Here is a 15,755-nt window from a genome sequence, read left to right as displayed (position 1 = left end):
CTAGAAAATGGATGAATGGAAATTACAATTGATTTAAGCACTTGGTTGCGTAAGATTAACCTCCAATCAATTCTCAGTGGACATCGGTCGATCTTCTGCTGGGACATGCTGGATGATTATAGGGCAGGGGTGTCCAAACCCGGTCCTCAAAGGCCGGTATCCTGGATGTTTTCCAGGTTTCTTTCCCTGACACAATTGATTCAAATCATCAGCCCAGCAGAAGCCTGAAGATAAGAAATAAACCTGGAAAACATGAAGGAAAGCGGCCCCCGAGTAGAGTTTGGACACCCTTGTTGTAGAGCAAGTTATTAATTTAGGTATTGGGTGATTGTAACCATCTGGGTGAAATTTCAGCTCCTTAGTGCCTTTTTAATGCTTTCCCTTTGAAAGACAAAATGAAAAAGAAAATAGTTACAACAAAAAAGTTTGTTACAATTTCAAGCGTTTCCATAAGATAGGGAAGATAAGACGCTCAGCCAGACAGGTTGTTTTCTATTTATTCAAAATGAAGTCAATCCACAGCATCTTCTTACTTTCCAAAAGTCCTTCAAGCAGTCATCTAAGGTCTGCGGCACACACAAAAGACAAGCATTCAAAATGTCAGTGCACACCTACAAAGTTGGCTTGGACCGCAGGGGTCCAACTCAAGGCCCGGGGGCCAGATTCGGCCCGCCACATCATTTTATGTGACCCGCGAAATGCTAATTATAAGGTTTTTTGTTTTTTTTTACACGTTTTTGGTTAGCAATACCCATTTTAAACAGTTTTTAGCTGCCTCTGGTTTCAAAATGGGTAAATGTGTGACCATCATAAGTCCGTCACAACAGCCCCTTGGCAGAAACCAGAAGTACAACCTGACCCGCGATAAAAACGGGGTTAACACGATGCATGCAAACGCACAAGTTTCCATACCTGCACAAACTGAAGTGGGTTCATCATTGGTCAACCGGCCCAAGTTCCCGCGGACAGATTTGTTGCGCGTATCAAGGTTTGTTTGCCTTGGCACGTTCATCCTGCAACAAGAAGACAAAATTAACCTGCGCCTTTGTCTTGATGGTGTATTTGTGAAAACTAAAATGACGTTGGACGGTCCTTGGTCCCACTGCCTTTCTCTTGAACGATTGTTTCCAGTTGGGTGGTTGAAATGGTGTTCTTCCAGAGGTCTCCTTTGTTTGAGGAAAAGCTTTTCACACTGACAATTGGACGTTCATGGTTTCGCATTTTTCGCATTGACAAATAAAGCCTAGACTCTTGTCTATCACACTGACAGCATTTTATGTCAACCTTGCTTACTTTAGACAAGTACTTAGTGTTAAAGGATCTCCGTTTTCAGGGCTCGGCTGGCAAAAGGAGAAAAAAAAAACGGACAAAAGGTCTTAGATTGCCTTGGAGCATTGCAGTTCTGACCAATTCGAGTACAATTAAAAAGTTGACATCCATTGTTTTTTTTTTTGTGTGCGTGTAGTCCTTTGAGGCACTACGGTCTTGAACTGAGAGACGACTGCAATAGAGGAACAATGAAAGGCATTTGACAGATGTGAAACAAAGAGGTTTGCTTTGCTTACCAGCAGTTGCCTATGGGTTCTTGTAGGTTAGAAGCTTGCTTTTGCTTGCTCTTGCCTTTGGTTTTGTCGGGAGCGTGCCAGCGAATGGCTCTAGGATGATGGATCCGTTCCCGGGGGAACTACATTGGAACATTTTCACAGTGACATTTGCCTAACCCTTTGAACACAACACTGACCAATTTCTCGTTCAAGTTCCAGAGACTCACCAACTACATTTTTCACAACTTGTTCTATGAGGCGCAGGATTTCCAGGATTTCGGTTGATGGCGTATTGATGCTCAAGAGGACTTGGTACAACTAAGATTTTTATTAAGAATAGGAAAGCCAAACTTATAGGGTATACTGTATCAGATTCCAGTGGGGAGGAAAAAAAAACCCTCATTTAGTGTACATGAATATGGAATATAAAAATAAGAACAAAAAAAAGTAACACACGATAAATTGGGAAAGTCCATACACAATTTAAAGCGAAAACTCAATCCACAGATCGAACATGGCGGGTTTTTTTTTTTGTTGTTGTTCTTCCTCTCTGCACGTGTTGAGAAAGTTGAACCAGAACTACCATCCGCTTGGGGGGGGGGAACTTCCAGGTCTGTCCAATCTAATATCTGTTGCGGGCCATGCCCCTGTCGGGTCGGTTGCCCCCGCGGCCGCCGCGCGGCCCCCCGCGGCTCGAGCCGTACGAATCTCGGGGGTATCCTCTCTCGCCCGGGGGGGCGGACCTCTCCTGCCTACCCATGCGCTCGCCGCGGGGGGATGGGTACGGCTCGCTCCGACTGCTGTAACTGTCGCGGCCGCCGTAGCCGTCCCGGGAGCCGCCGCCATAGTCGTCGTAACGACCGCTTCCGCCGCCCCCGCCGAAGGACGGCGGGGGGCCCCGCGAAGGCGGGGCGCTGCGAGAGTTACCTGCAGGGTCAACGGGTCAGGTAATTGGCAAGATACAATTGACATTGCTTTCTCGTCGTTGCGGCTTCGCTTCTCTCTCTTTGTCAGTATACCGAATTCTGTGATGCGCTAATCGAACGGATGGCCGCGTTTACGTGCGCCATCTGTTGGCGGCCACGGCGGATCAAAATCAAACACGTTTGTTGCAGACATTTGAGGCGGCTACGATCCGGCCACGTGGAGTACTCGAGTTACTGCTTTCGACATGCCAGTGATTTCTCAGGCCGCTTGTCCTTTTTAGAGCTCCAAGATTTCAGTCTTCGTGGCTGTTTGCGGAGGAAAACTCCTTGAGGGAGAGCTTTTTGATGGGCAACGTATTCTGTTTCCAAGGACGGTTTCTGGCTCCTTATGGTAGTCAACTCTGGCCTTAGTAGCAAAATTTGTGAGGCAGATTTATCGAATTGGGACCACGGATGCCAATGCTTGGTCAACTGATAGCTGAAATACTAGCTTTTGATGGCAGCGGGGAACTGCGTGAGAACGTTTTAAAAGTGGCTTCCTTTGGTTGGTTCTTTGTGGGAATTCAAGGTTGTTATCTATGCAGCTCCTCTTCATGCCACCGTTGACAGTTTTTTTCCCTCTTATACCTGGGTAGAAAGAATCCTTACCGTAACCGTCAAAAGAGTCTCGGTACGAGCCGCCGCCGCCACCGCCGCCTCCGCCCGAACGGTCCATGTAGCCTCTGGAATCGCGCCCTCCACCATAGCTGTCGCGGTCACTGCAATAGGTACCCAAAGTTACTTCTGTCCATGACGACGGCGCATCAAGGGGTATGTGAAATTTTTACAAGGTCCTAAAGGTATCAGCAAAAATAATTTACTGCCACAGCAGGCATAGCTTTCTTTTCAAATAAAGAGCACATTGATTGGAACATAAGGCAACTTATCGCTGAATTCTCAACTTCTTTACAAATTATTGTACGCCAGAGAATTTTCCGACAGACGAGCCAGAGCCAAAACAGGTTTTACTTCATCCTCAGGAAGTAAATAAAATACACCAAGAGACACAACTACAGGTGCACTTTCTGTTGAATAAAATCAAGATACCAATTACCATATTTTAATGCAAAAAAGATTTGCACAGGTTAGAAGGCACTAGTTAAACACACCAATGACATTCTGGATTAATCTGCCCTACTTTTTTCCCATATTACAGTCAATTAAGAAAAATATGATACATAATAAATTAGTCATTCAACTCAACAGCCAAACACTTACTTGTAACCCCTGGACATTGAGCCATAGTCATCCCGGGAACTGGAGTAATCGCGGTAGGAATAATCTCTGGGAGGAGGCCCGTAGTCCCTCGAATCTCTAGAGTTATAATCTCGACTGGAGTAGCTGTCAAAGAGAAATTAGTTTCACACTTGTAACTATCCCGAAAAAGTATTTTTAAACCATTTCTATGTCCTCCCTACGCGCTGTGCAAAGCATGGGGCTACAATAATGATGACATGTGGTACCAAAGTGTCCTACCCATCCTTTGAGTTGTAATGGTCATCTCTGGGTGAAGGATAATCATCCCTTCTGGACATCATGGAGTCTCTGCGAGGGGGCGGACCATAGGGGTCCCTGTCCCTTGACATTGGGGCTGAAAACCAAAGAGACGACATGAGCAATTCACTTTTAAAAAGTGCAACGATTATCAAGCAACACATTGTCAAATTATCATAATTCCAATAAGACACACTTTTACCCCCCCCAAAAAATGAATGCCAAAAGTATGCATGCGCCCTATAAATGGTCATTTATATATATTTTTAATTCTACACCATTTGAGGAAGCTTGATCTCAGCCACAACTGTATTTACTTTTAAAGAAACCATTTTTGGTCCAATTTTCTGGCGTGTTACGCAGCACACCAGGCCCGGAAACTTACGTCTGTTCATCGGACCGGACGGGGCGGATCTCTTGGGTGGGGGGCCTCCGTTGCGCATGGGGGGCCCTCTCTTCATCGGTGGGGGCCCCCTTGACTTATAGAAGGGTTCTCCGTCGTCATCGTCGTAGTAGTCTGCAAGCATAACAGAAAACAAGACTGGATTAGCTGTAAATTCCAGCCAAAAAAATCCCCAAATTGGACTAAGACATACCTCTGGATGGGCCCCTCATACCACCTCCCCTGGATCCACGGAAACCCCTGGGAGCGCCACGACTGCGCGAGTGCATAGGTGGGGGTCCTCGTCTGCCACCATAGTCATAATTCGGCTTGGTAGCCTGCTCCACTTTGATGGATTTGCCATCAAGAGACTGTTGCACGCAAAAATGAGAGTCAGCATTGCAAAATCTGTCATGTATTTTTGATCAATACATGCGGCCTGTTCATTTTTTTTCCATAATAACAGTACATACCTTTCCGTTCATCTCACGCGCGGCGTCCTTTGCGTCAGCCGGATTATCGTACGTCACAAATGCAAAGCCCCGAGACTTGTTTGTTTCACGATCTTTCATCAGAAGAACTGCAAATTAAGAGAAAAACAGAGTAAGCACACTAATACTTTCCGCCGACACGCAACTTAATCAGATTATTAATCATAGTAGCGTTGACATTCCTGTTCTAAATATTGGCAGACTAGTCCCCTCCTTTTAGAAAAGCATAGTGGCCACATTCTTTGGTGTAGATCACTTGTGCCGAAACATTATAAAGCCAACACTTATTTTACATTAGAAAGATAATCTTTGCCATGGGGCAGAAGACAATATAATCACTCTCGTTGATCTGTATATAAACATTTTTAATCGTGTATCAAATATTCTTGGATTGCTTAGATAAAATTTAGATTTGGGGGGAATATTTGAAAACGGGAGAAATCCAGAGTCAAATAAATGTTTACAACAGGATTAAAGTTTTATAAAAGTACTGACTTTTCTCGCACACGTGGGATGCTTTTTCAATCCAGGCAGTAGCAATGTCATTTTAAATACAACAAATGAAAAGCTATTGCTCTCTTGACCGTATCATTAAGACGAAAAACGTCGATTTCTCCCCCACCTTGAACAATCCTGCCATATTTGCCGAAATACTGCTCCAAGGACTTCTCGGTTGTTTCGGTATTCAGGCCGCCGATAAACAGCTTGCCTGGCCGGTCTGTTTCCGCCATACTGCAACAAAGTCAAACTCCCTTAAGTAAAAACGTCAACAATTGAAGACGGTTGTATTTTTGAAGAAGCGTGCGCCATCTTAAGTACGTATCGGAACATTCGAAGTAACCTACCTTGCTTGGGATGGTGAAGAAGCAAAATGGCGATGATGGTGGCCCCCGCTTCAGCGCGTTTGTTAAAACGCGACGCGTGAACCAAAACGGTCGATTGATTTGTAGCGTGGACCCCAAAAACCCGACTTTCCGTCAAACAACTTCAAGATTTTGTAAATTAAGTCCGAACACCACCGTATGAATTAGCGACAAGCTGATGGGGCACAAAGAAGGCGAAAAGTGCTTCAAAGGAAAACAGAGCGCTTTTTAGCAAGCGTGCTCAAGCTCCACCCCTTCTTCTTCGCAAATTCTTTTTCCTGTTTTGATTTGATTGGCGGGTGGCAACCAGCGGCAATCGCGTTACTGCCACCTATTGGACTGGAAAGTGATGGCGAGGCAAAGCCTTCGTCTTTTAATTCCAGTTTACAGATTCGATTGTTTTTTTTTTTAAACATCATCATTATCCTCAAACACGAAGAAAGGAAAAGTGAAATAAAAAAAAACAAAAAAAAAAACAAGTCAGAAAATGCTCGGGGGTGTGAGGAAGTACTGCGTACATATAGTATGGTTTATCTACGTCTTACGTGTCAATGTTGAAACAGAACTTTAGTTACTACAAACTACCAATACTCCCAACATAGAAATAATAATATCTATAACTTTATGTGAATATTAGTTTAATTAATAATTGTTAACCGTTTTAGACATAAAATTGTACTATATAAATATTATTGGATTTACATACTCTAACAAGTTTCATATCACCATAAATTATTGATATTGCGTTAAAGCAATATAATATCTCAATAAATAAGAATACATTACAAGATTTATATGTTTTTTTGGTGGTATTTTATCATAGAAAACTATTAATGAAAACAGGAACTAGTACAGAATAAATTATAATTGGATAATGTACAAAAATGAAATACTGTAATCTATCCATTTTTGTGGAAATGGAGAAATCTCGATTTCACTTTGAACATTTCACTTTTGCGTACAGAAAACAGAAAACAAAAGGATAAGAAAAGTTGACTTAGACTCCTTAGAGAAATGTCTCGTAAATTGGAAAACACTCGAACGAAGTATGAAAACCTTTATTGTGAATGTCGTGCCGCCGGACTTCCGCGTTTGTTTCCGCGTCACGTGCCTTAGTGAAACGTCACTCTCGTCTTCACGGTCGGTTTGGTTGAAGCAGCAGTCCGGACTGAGTAAAGCGGACGTTGAGCGGAGCATTTAGCTAACGGCGCCGTGTTCTTTTCGAGCAAACAGAACAAGAACCGCACACCACAAGCGCAGCCTTTCCCCCGGATAAGAAATATCAGAATTTGTCGCGAGCGCGTAATCTGACTACACGCACGTAAAATGAGACGGCGAATAGAGTTTGGTTGTTGTCTGCTTTTCTTTCTAGTTTCGCGTTTCAGTCCGTGCTCGGCGTTCTATCTTCCGGGTTTAGCCCCAGTTACGTTTTGCGAGAAAGACGAAGGCGGTGAAGATTGCCAGGTAGGGAGGATCGATCACTTCCGTTTCTTAACCGATGCGGTGGAATTTCTGCCGAATTTGGGCGCTTTTCACCTCTTTTGCTATCAATGTTTACGTTGCTAGCTAACGTTAGCATTTCCGTAAGGCCCCGACGAACGGGGGCAAACAGCACAATCATTGTTGTGCCCCTTGCTGCGAGCTGGGTTTCTTGCATGCTTTTTTTCAGTTTGACATGTATTTCGGTGACGTCCTCGAACCCTCAGGTAGTTAGCAAATTTAAATTACGTACGTCAAAATAACCACGAGTTCCACTTCGATGCATAGTCTGTTTGGATTGACAATATAAAAGAGAAAAATGAAGCGAACCATTGAATTTTCATTGATTTTCAAACCTGTATGCAAATCTCGAGGACAAAATTTGGCAACCCAATTTCGGCCTTCAGTTGTGACTGATGTTTCTTTACATCCAAATGACACACTGTTTTGTCCCCTGCAGACGCAGATACAGCTGTTTGTCAATCGCTTGGATTCCGTTGAGTCCGTCCTGCCTTATGAATATGACGTGTAAGCTCCACTTTGTGTCTTTTCTGAGCATACGCTATCCCCCCAAAAGTAATTGTACCCCTCTAACTGTATGCGATCTATCTGTTAAAGATTCGATTTTTGCAAAGATGCTCAGGAAACGAGGCCTTCAGAGAATCTCGGGCAGGTGTTATTTGGAGAACGTATAGCGTCTTCACCGTACAAGGTGAGTGTCCTGGAAAACTGGTGACACATTGTTGCTGATCGTACATGCCCATTCATCAATAATTTGCTGGTGATTCTTCTAATTCTGCAGTTCAACTTTAAAGAAGATGTTCAATGCAAGGCGGTGTGCACCAAAACGTACAAGAAGGACAGCCAAGACGATGCCGTCCGACTGGATTTCATCAAAATGGGAATGCAGCTCAACTATCAGCACCACTGGTTCGTTAGGTCGCAGTGGAGACGAGCTTATCTGGATACATTTGTTTGCTTTCTTTAGGTGATAAGACCCCCAAAAATGTTTGGTATTTGAATGGCGCTTGCTCTTGTTTTCAGGATCATCGACAATATGCCAGTCACTTGGTGCTATGAAGTGGAAGAAAGCCAGCAATATTGCAACCCCGGCTTCCCCATTGGTTGCTTTGTTACTGCCGAGGGTCGACCAAAGGATGCCTGTGTTATTAATGTAAGCCTTGGTTGCTATTTTTGAAATTATATTGTAATTGGCGACACCAAAAAGTATTATTTGATGCCATCTGTTGAAGTTCATTCAACTTTCTAACATTAATCTGTCAAACTTTTTTTTTTTTTTCAGGCTGATTTCAACAACAGGAAGTCATTTTACGTTTTTAACCACGTTGACATCAAGATCATTTATCACAACGGAGCTGAAGATGGGTGGACAGGAGCTCGACTGGTTGCTGCCCAACTGGAGCCCAAGAGGTAAACACCGTTGGATTTACACTAGAATCTTAGCGGTCAACCCAAACATTTTTTTTGCAAAATGTTCTAAACACCTCCCTACCATTCTAAACGAGGCATTTTGATGAATAAACTTTCATTGATTCTTACCTGAGCACAGAGTAACTGCGATATAGTGCTAATTGAGACACATTTTTGGCCCCCCACAATAGTATCAAACACGATCCAAATAAGCCAGATTGCGCAGGCACCACCCCAATGGCAGTGGCCAGCGACTTCAACAGTGATGTGTCCATCACCTACACCTACTCTGTCAAATTTGAGGTAAGACTTTGTTTAAATGTTTCAAATACATGCATGATCACTAAAATGTCACCACCATTTACAGGAAAACAAAATGATCAAGTGGGCCTCCAGGTGGGATTACATCCTGGTTTCCATGCCGCATACAAACATCCAGTGGTTCAGGTAAGAGCCATTTGTTTCAAATTCGTATATACTCGAGATGGGCGAGTACCCATACCGAGTCGTTGCATCGGGCCGTTACAAAGCACAACGAAAGCGCAGCTCTCACTGTTAAAGGAAAACTAAATCAGTTTGATACCATTGTTTCGGGTACGGCCCACTCAGCCCGGTACCAGTTGATCTGCGGGCAGGCGGTTGGGGACCTCTGCTCGCTTAAAGCAGTTTTACCATTACAAAGTTGAAAGTACAAAAATTAACTTGCCATTGAATGAAATTGTAATGAAAAAATATATGCTATATTGCAATATAGAGGCCTTTCTTGCTCTTATTCTTTTATGCATGTGTTTTTCACCAGCATCATGAATTCCTTAGTCATCGTGCTTTTCCTCTCGGGCATGGTGGCCATGATCATGCTCAGAACGCTGCACAAGGACATTGCCAGATACAACCAGGTGGACCAGGTACGAGCGGCATCGACACTTGACATGCACAAAAGGCTCAGCAGACTGGTACACAAAATGGCTGACTTCCTAAGGCATTTTAAACTGAATGGAAGTGTTGCAGCAGAGAGCCAGCATTGGCAACCCAAAGAGTCTTTTACAATGGACTCACGCCGGGTGGTGGCATTGCGATTATCTTGCGTAGTTATACAATTGCGAAATGCTTTATTGCCAACACTAAAGGCTTGCGGGTGCGGTAACTAGCTCCCGCAATATTTGTTTTGTTCTGTGCAAAATTGCAAAGACAAATAAAGGCTAGCCGCTTCCTTTGTTAACTTCAGGTTGAATTAACGTTTCCTTTTGAAATACGTTGCTTTCTTTGGCCTCAATGTCAAATAGATTACATATCAAATCAAAGACATTCCATTTTGAAAAGCTTTTTCGTTCATTTTTATTATTTTTTTAACTCACATTTTTTGTTTGAGAATGCAGACAGTTTTTATTTGGTCAAATGTTGTCGTGCGTAAGTCCAAGGGAGGGTCTAAAAATGACTGGCACTGATCAATGTTTAGCGAAACATTGTTCTTGGAAGCAACACTCGAGGTTAAAATAAAATAATGAAGTTGTTTAGTCATTTCAGACCCCGAATTGATTCCAGTGTTAACGAAAGACCGGTTTTTGTTGATTAGGAACAAGGAAATTGTTCGCAATTTTAAAGATTAACTTGGCTGTGGTGTTGACAAAATCTTTATTAGCATTAATTCTCTAAATTGCAAAAGTTATCCAACATATAATGAAGCTTTTTTTTGATGACTAAGCCGATTTATGAAAGTTACAAGAAGACAAATGAGCAATGTTAGACTCAATTGCATAAATACACTGACACCAGCATTTAACATTTATCTGGCAACTCCCTTGAAATCTAAAATCACCGCATCTCTTGGTGGAGGTTATCAGTGAATCCTCCAGTGCGAACTACTATTTGAGAGCTGAACGTATTGTCACACTTCACAGGAAAACTTGGTAAAGCTTCCATCGACCAAGGCGAAATCTGCTCCTTTTTATGTAAGCCTGCTGAAAAGCAAACCCTCCTTGTGGTCTTTCAATCGGGTGTTTGGGTGAAATCAAAGCATACGAGTGCGAGAGGAATGTAAAATGTGGTGTGACTATAAGAGTAGAACCTTCCAGTCGCACAGTTGGTCCTGATTGGATCCGTAGCACACCAAATTTTACAGCTCTCCGTGTTTACTTTTGGTCGCTTTGCTGGCAAGTTTGGAGCCGCCGGGTCCAACTCACTGTGTGGTGGCTGGTCATCATTTGGCTTTTCATCGCACGATTGCCGAGTGCGTTGTTGATTTTATTTTTTGTGGCACTTCCCCCTGGACAGGAGGACGCGCAGGAGGAGTCGGGCTGGAAGCAGGTGCATGGCGATGTGTTCCGCCCACCCAGGAAAGGCATGCTGCTCTCCATCTTCCTCGGACAGGGCACGCAGATCTTCATCATGACTTTCATCACGCTCTGTAAGATTACACAAAAGATTTGGAACGTCTTCATGAGGGCATCCGGTAAAACCGGAATGGCAAACGTGAGACTGACCTTTATGCTGCGTGAGGTTTTTGTCCTGGGTTTCAGGGCCGAGTTTTAGTTGTCAACAAAGCCGATAACTGATATTTGAAGCCGATCTTCGTTTTCAGTAAAAGGCAAAATATTGGCTTAAAAAGATAAAACCATTCAAGGATGTGCATTTTTACGTCGACCGTATTCTTGATTACAATAATTCCAATAACGGGACGATCTACAGTAGAGGGGGACGTCATTTGGCTGTTAGGAGCAGGTGCCTGTTGCAGCTAATGGCAGCTCGTCTTGGCTGAGGTTGTTTAGCTATTATTTTCAATAAAAAGTAGACTGAACCGGCGTCTAAGTCCATCCTAATATTACTAAAACGGGGCCGATCAAGTAAAGGTTACGATGTCTCCAGCTGATTCTATTATAAGAGAACACAAAAAAGTATTCCGTTGGGCTCATTTATTAATTGCACCCTTTTGCCATGTACACAGTCATAAAGGTGGTAGAACACGGATGCTGCACAACTTCGGGTATTTATGGTAAAATGAACTGACCTGCTTTGAGCAAATTCATTTCACTGGCGCAGTGTTCCATGACCGCCCACAATGTGGGAAATCTGAAATACACAACGTGCAACAAATGTACAACTTAAGGATACGAACACAAAATAGAAAGAGTTCACAAAAAATGAGATGTGTTCTGTTTTGCTATACTTTTTACATTGCCGCTAAAGTTTTAATGCGTCTCATACATGGTAACAGAAAATACCAAAATTCATTTCTTAGATTTGGGGAATGATGATATCTTGTGAATATTGTGTGTAATAAGTGTTATTATTGTATTATTGTTATTATTGTATTAAGTGTTATTAAGTTGCTGTGGCAGGTGTATTTCGGTAATAATTATGGACTGTTGTTGTGCCGTAGTCCTGGCCTGCCTGGGCTTCCTCTCCCCGGCCAACAGGGGCGCCCTGATGACATGCGCCGTGGTCCTCTGGGTCCTGCTCGGCACCCCCGCCGGTTACGTGTCTGCACGCCTCTATAAAAGTATGACGGCTGACCACCGTGGACGAGAATTTGCTTCCCTTCTCATCGCGATGTCCCGATCTCGTGTTGCTTTTAAATCGCAGCTTTCGGAGGCGAGAAGTGGAAAACAAACGTCCTGTTGACGGCGCTCCTGTGCCCGGGGTTCGTTCGCTCAGCGATAAATGGCTTCTTTGTGTTTTCGTTTATTTCTGACCTTGTGACGTCACCCTCTCACTTTCCCCTTCTCCCGCAGCATCGTGTTTGCCGACTTCTTCCTGATGAACCTGATCCTCTGGGTGGAAGGGTCCTCGGCGGCAATCCCCTTCGGGACCCTGGTGGCCATCCTCGCACTGTGGTTCGGAATTTCCGTGCCGCTCACCTTCATCGGGGCCTACTTTGGATTCAAAAAGCCGGTATGTATTTTTCCTTGAACATAGCCGTTCTCAAATGGGGTTATGTGAAGTTTTACCAGGGTTTCTGCAGGTATCCGCAAATGACTACCTGCAATATTGATTTGATGTATTTCATTTTCTGGCACCACACAGGCAATCGAGCAACCAGTGAGAACAAATCAAATCCCGCGTCAAATACCAGAGCAGTCGTTCTTCACCAAGCCCATCCCGGGCATCGTCATGGGCGGCATCCTGCCCTTCGGCTGCATCTTCATCCAGCTCTTCTTCATCCTCAACAGCATTTGGTAAGCCGGCGCCGCCTCGTTGGAAAACGTCCTCCGTGTCCAATGCCTTGCGCTCGTTAGGTCCCACCAGATGTACTACATGTTCGGCTTCCTCTTCCTGGTCTTCATTATTCTTCTCATCACCTGCTCCGAGGCCACCATTCTGCTCTGCTACTTCCACCTGTGTGCTGAGGTACCGTGCTCATATCATGGATTTGAAAGACAAAAAGTGATTTGCGAACACTAGATGGTGCCAGCAAGCTTTAAAGTCAGCGGTAGCAGATTGTGAAATGGTTCTTCAAAAATGAGCTATCAAGTTGTGCATTGCGACTCCCAGCCTTCACCAGGGCTCCCCGAACTTTTTTTATCCGAGGGCCACATTACTCCTCTCGGATTGGGGACCGGGTCAGTTTGTAACAAGTGTGACGATCGCGGAGATGTCTGAACGTAAACGTTTGGTTTACAATGTTAATGGCAAATTGATAAGTACTTGAAGCGTGTGTGCAAAAGAATTTTGTGCATTTGCGCCCGTGCAGGACTACCACTGGTGGTGGCGCTCCTTCCTGACCAGCGGCTTCACCGCCGTCTACCTCTTCATATACGCCGTGCACTATTTCTTCTCCAAGCTGCAAATCATCGGCGCGGCCAGCACCTTCCTCTACTTCGGCTACACCATGATCATGGTCCTCATCTTCTTCCTTTTCACAGGTGAGCGCACGCGCCTCACGTCCTTGCACGGCGCAGTGTGTTGATGGCAAAAAAAAAAAAAAATCCAACAATGGGGTGTGCTAGAAGCTTTTGTGCACCAAAATGCTTGTGATAAGAGCTCATTGGCGTACAAGCATCCAGCACTGGGTCCACTCCCTTCATCCATTTTCAGACGTACTGTTTCACTTTTACTAGTCTTTTAGACAAAAACACTTTTTTTGGGCCTGAAAATGATAATTATTTAATCCCAATCATCGCAAATTGGGACATTTTCTTCCAGAATAAGATTGTGAGAAACTGCTTAAAGGAAGCTGTGTTTTGACTTTCATTTGTTAAAGTGTTAATGGGCGAAAAATACAAGTATTGTGTGCACACACAGAGTATGTAGATCTTGACAAATTAAGGATTTCCTCAACATCAAGCATCTCTTATTCTCACACTTGGACTCATTTGTACTTTTAAAATAGGGGGCAAAGGTCAAAAGGTATGTAGATTGGCACAAATAAACATATGTTCAACTGGATAAACTGGTGTGCGTCGACAGCATCAGGGAATCTCGCCACCATCATGTCACAGTGACGAAGACGATCCACTGCGCTAGCATCGCTATAGGGCCAGATCAAAAAAAAAAAGGAAAAAAGGGAAGGGGGTTAACAACCATTGACGTTATCTTAAGACCAAGCTGCAAAGTCGCAAGCGGGGACGAGATGTCAAAATATTATCGCCGGGAAATAATCCCAGGCAAAACATGATCACTTTTTTTCCCTCCTTGCTTTCACTTTGCATCTCAATAATCCTAATCTTCGCCATTTTTCCAATGTCTATTTCGGTCTTTTTCATCCCGTCCTCAACTTTGATCTCCACGTAATTCACGCTTGGCCCGCAAAAGTCGCGCAGAGACAAGACCTGACTAAGTCTTTTGGTATAACTTTCCCTTGTGTGGATATGGGTATGCAAAGAAGCAAAAGTTGCTTCTCACAAAAGTATCCATTTTGTTGATACACAGAAAAGGTCATGAAATTTGAAGGGCCAATAAATGCATTCTTGTGTGTTCAAAAGATTTGGGATTAAATAATTGTCTTTCATCGTCTCAGCTCTTAGCTCTCTTTGGGTTTGACTGCAAGAATTTATACTTTTGAAAGCACCTATTTTTTGAGCCATGATAGGTTGTTACACTAGCACTGGGTGCGTGATGTCATTTTCAGTCGGCAAGTGGGAAAAGTGTGTGTTTTAAAGGCGTTAATTGTACATGGAAAATAAGTCAATATTTTTAGAAAAAAATAAAGTCTTCTCTGCTTAAAATGGTAAATAAATGGACCGTTAATAGATTTGTTTTCTAGCCTTTTACTTTAAAAGTTTTTTTTTCCCCTCCCCCAGGAACAATCGGCTTCTTCGCTTGCTTCTGGTTTGTAAATAAAATCTACAGCGTGGTCAAGGTGGACTAGAAGACGCACCGGGAGAGCGAGAGGGAGGTAGCGAAAGACTGTTGTGGCCCGCGGCGGCCATGTTTGAAAGGACCAGAGGTGAGACCATCACCGACAAAGACCCCCGAGAGCCCAGCCTGTCCGTCCTCTTTTTGTTGCTTTAAAAAACCTCTTGTCCTCCCACGTTTTCTTTGGGGTTCAGTCCCCGCCGCTAATACTCGGAGCGATACCGCTGCAAACCAACAGGGGGAGCCTTTTTCGTCGCTGTGAACATTTTGTTGATGTGGGATTAAAAAAAAAAAGTGTTTTCTTGCTTTGTGAAGAAAATGCAAACGTCTTGATTTTTCAATTTTCCCGCTAAATGTTTGCAACTTTTTGTTGTTGTTTACTGTAAACGACGGGAGGAAAAAAAAACAACTGCTTGTACATATATTGTATAGAAAGAACGAAGGAAAGAATGCTCATGACTTTCTGTTCTTATTTTAGGGCTTTAAATCCTGAACTATATCAGCCTGACTTGTAGTTGACAAAGCATATAAAAACACTGACATTGTTGCTGATACATGCCTTTTTTTTTTTTTTTCCCTTTTCCACTTGGTATTTATACGTTTGCTTTGATCAAAGGCGAGAGCATCCTAGCATGTTCCAAAATGGAGGATCTTTTAATTCCATCTTGTTTAATTCATTCAAATGAGAAGCGTCTGTGAATTCACTGATTAACCGCTTTTGTTTCCCGCACTGTTTGCTCCAGTGGGGATTTGGGGGGGGGGGGGGGGGGGGGGGGGGGGTGTCCTCACCCACGGTGATATGTTTTGCAAATATA

At 43.6% G+C, this 15,755-nt stretch overlaps 2 protein-coding genes across 3 annotated transcripts; one reads left to right on the top strand and one right to left on the bottom strand.

The window, feature by feature from the left end:
- Positions 1–483: 483 nt before the first annotated feature.
- rbmx (RNA binding motif protein X-linked) lies at positions 484–6,017 on the bottom strand. Its single transcript, XM_088432159.1, has 10 exons — positions 5,722–6,017; positions 5,499–5,608; positions 4,859–4,965; positions 4,600–4,756; positions 4,389–4,520; positions 3,986–4,100; positions 3,728–3,850; positions 3,119–3,228; positions 913–2,471; positions 484–566 (listed from the first exon to the last, which is right to left on the bottom strand). The coding sequence occupies exons 2-9, from the start codon at positions 5,605–5,607 to the stop codon at positions 2,167–2,169; spliced, it is 1,158 nt and encodes a 385-aa protein (XP_088288285.1). The 5' UTR covers position 5,608; positions 5,722–6,017; the 3' UTR covers positions 484–566; positions 913–2,166.
- An 846-nt stretch (positions 6,018–6,863) lies between these two features.
- tm9sf5 (transmembrane 9 superfamily protein member 5) lies at positions 6,864–15,492 on the top strand. 2 transcript variants are annotated; one of them, XM_088432156.1, is made up of 18 exons: positions 6,864–7,203; positions 7,679–7,746; positions 7,837–7,930; positions 8,021–8,148; positions 8,263–8,392; positions 8,522–8,649; positions 8,841–8,952; positions 9,017–9,096; positions 9,449–9,554; positions 10,548–10,598; positions 10,921–11,053; positions 12,026–12,145; positions 12,229–12,286; positions 12,378–12,537; positions 12,670–12,821; positions 12,882–12,993; positions 13,337–13,508; positions 14,886–15,492. In XM_088432156.1, exons 1-18 carry the CDS (start codon positions 7,066–7,068, stop codon positions 14,951–14,953), a joined length of 2,010 nt encoding a protein of 669 aa, XP_088288282.1. In that variant the 5' UTR covers positions 6,864–7,065; the 3' UTR covers positions 14,954–15,492. The 2 variants fall into 2 exon arrangements, with proteins under 2 accessions (XP_088288282.1, XP_088288283.1); XM_088432157.1 differs by lacking the exon at positions 10,548–10,598.
- Positions 15,493–15,755: the final 263 nt, after the last annotated feature.

The sequence above is a fragment of the Hippichthys cyanospilos genome, chromosome 13 (assembly GCF_059441005.1).
Source record: "Hippichthys cyanospilos isolate Australia breed blue-spotted pipefish chromosome 13, RoL_Hcya_1.0, whole genome shotgun sequence".
In the NCBI taxonomy this organism is placed as follows: domain Eukaryota; kingdom Metazoa; phylum Chordata; class Actinopteri; order Syngnathiformes; family Syngnathidae; genus Hippichthys; species Hippichthys cyanospilos.
Note: the sequence above shows the minus strand (reverse complement) of the source record. Positions and strands in the feature narration are given on the sequence as shown.